We start from the raw sequence: 1,460 nt of genomic DNA, 5'->3' as shown, positions 1-1,460 counted from the left end.
CAGTAGACCAAGAGACCAAACAAGGTCTAGTCCAGCTGCGAGGCTTGGGGTGTGGTATAAGGGGTGGTTGGAGCCACGCATAGCCCATAAGACTAGGGTGCCTGGGGAGCACCCATTGTACAGTGAGACCCACGGAGAGTCCGGGAAACCACAGGGACAGAGGTCCCAACTTACCATGTTCAAGAGGGCATAAGGTAGCCTCCCAAACTTATACAAACATTAAAGATGTGGTGGGCGAGAATCGGAGGGTGCCCTTGGACTGGCTTGGCACAGGGGAAGGGGCCTTAAGGAGATCACGGCCCTCCTGGAGGACCCCACCCGTGACACACTGGTGCATTGGCTGGGAACGTAAGGCCATGCATGGGGAAGGAACCTGTGTCCCCTGAGAAGAGGAATGAACCTTAGGGCTAGACAAATATAAAGAAGGGCGAGGCAGTGAGATTGGGGCTTGAGAGGATAAGCCTAGATCAGAGACAAGGCTGTCAGTCGAAATTATAGAAGAGAAGACATTGGGTCAGGTCTAGGAAAAAAAACAAAAAGGTAGAATCATGGCAGAAATAGCAACTGTAGGAGGCAGGTGGCAAAAAGCCTTCACCTGGCAGTTGCGAGTGGACGAGGCAGAGGAAAAAGCTGTCCGTCTACAGCTGGAGTTAGAAATGATGAGGTCAAAGAAGGAGCAAGCCGAAGCAAAAGTGGCTGCTTTAGAGCTGCGAGCACAACCCGGGAAGAAAGAAGGCGCGTATAAGGAGATAAAGTGCCTGATTGCAGCAGAGGCAGAAAAGACTCGAGTACTAGATCGGCTCATGGCGGAAGAGACCAAAAAGAGCAGACGGAGGGAAGAGAAACTGCAAGAGATGCAGAAGGAAATGGCAGAATGGAGGGCAAGATACGAGGAGGCACAGTCCCAATTGAAAAGAGTGGAGATGGAAAAAGGACACCTGGAAGAACAGGTACAGTCCCTTGAAACCCACCTAGAGGCCAGCTCAGCCAGAGAGGCAGCGACCAATGCCAAAAGGAAGCAGTCGCAGCTGCAAAGGCTGACCCTAAGGCAGCAGATTTGGACCTTAGAGGTAGAAAATAAAACATTACAGGCAGCAAGTAGTCAGATGGCTACGAAAGGCCAAGACTCTGGGGAGTTGGAGGGTCCAGAGGTAACAAGTACGGCAACCCAAACGGAAGAGGGACCAAAGGCTCAAGCTGAGGAGTTCGGGGAAGCTGTGCAGGAGGACCTGGAGGACGGGCAAGAATGATGCTTACAGGCGGAATACCAGGTCGAAGAACTGCGAGAGGCTAATAGAGAGCTACGCCCAGGCAGAAAAGACAGGGAGAGCGATAACAAAAGAAATAGAGAAAGTGAGAGAATATATGGCTAGTCATGAGGCATTAGAAGAGCAGAAGCAGTCCCTTGAGACAGAAGTGAGAGCCAGAACAAAGGAGTGTGTAGAGTTGCGGGCTCAGTG

General features: G+C 51.6%; 1 protein-coding gene across 1 annotated transcript; it reads left to right on the top strand.

Moving 5' to 3' along the window:
- The first annotated feature begins 548 nt into the window (after positions 1-548).
- Positions 549-1,250, top strand: LOC106739371 (differentially expressed in FDCP 6 homolog). Its single transcript, XM_014601388.2, has one exon. The coding sequence runs from the start codon at positions 549-551 to the stop codon at positions 1,248-1,250; it is 702 nt and encodes a 233-aa protein (XP_014456874.2).
- Positions 1,251-1,460: the final 210 nt, after the last annotated feature.

This window comes from Alligator mississippiensis, chromosome 6, assembly GCF_030867095.1.
Source record: "Alligator mississippiensis isolate rAllMis1 chromosome 6, rAllMis1, whole genome shotgun sequence".
NCBI classification, from domain to species: Eukaryota; Metazoa; Chordata; order Crocodylia; family Alligatoridae; genus Alligator; species Alligator mississippiensis.
Note: the sequence above shows the minus strand (reverse complement) of the source record. Positions and strands in the feature narration are given on the sequence as shown.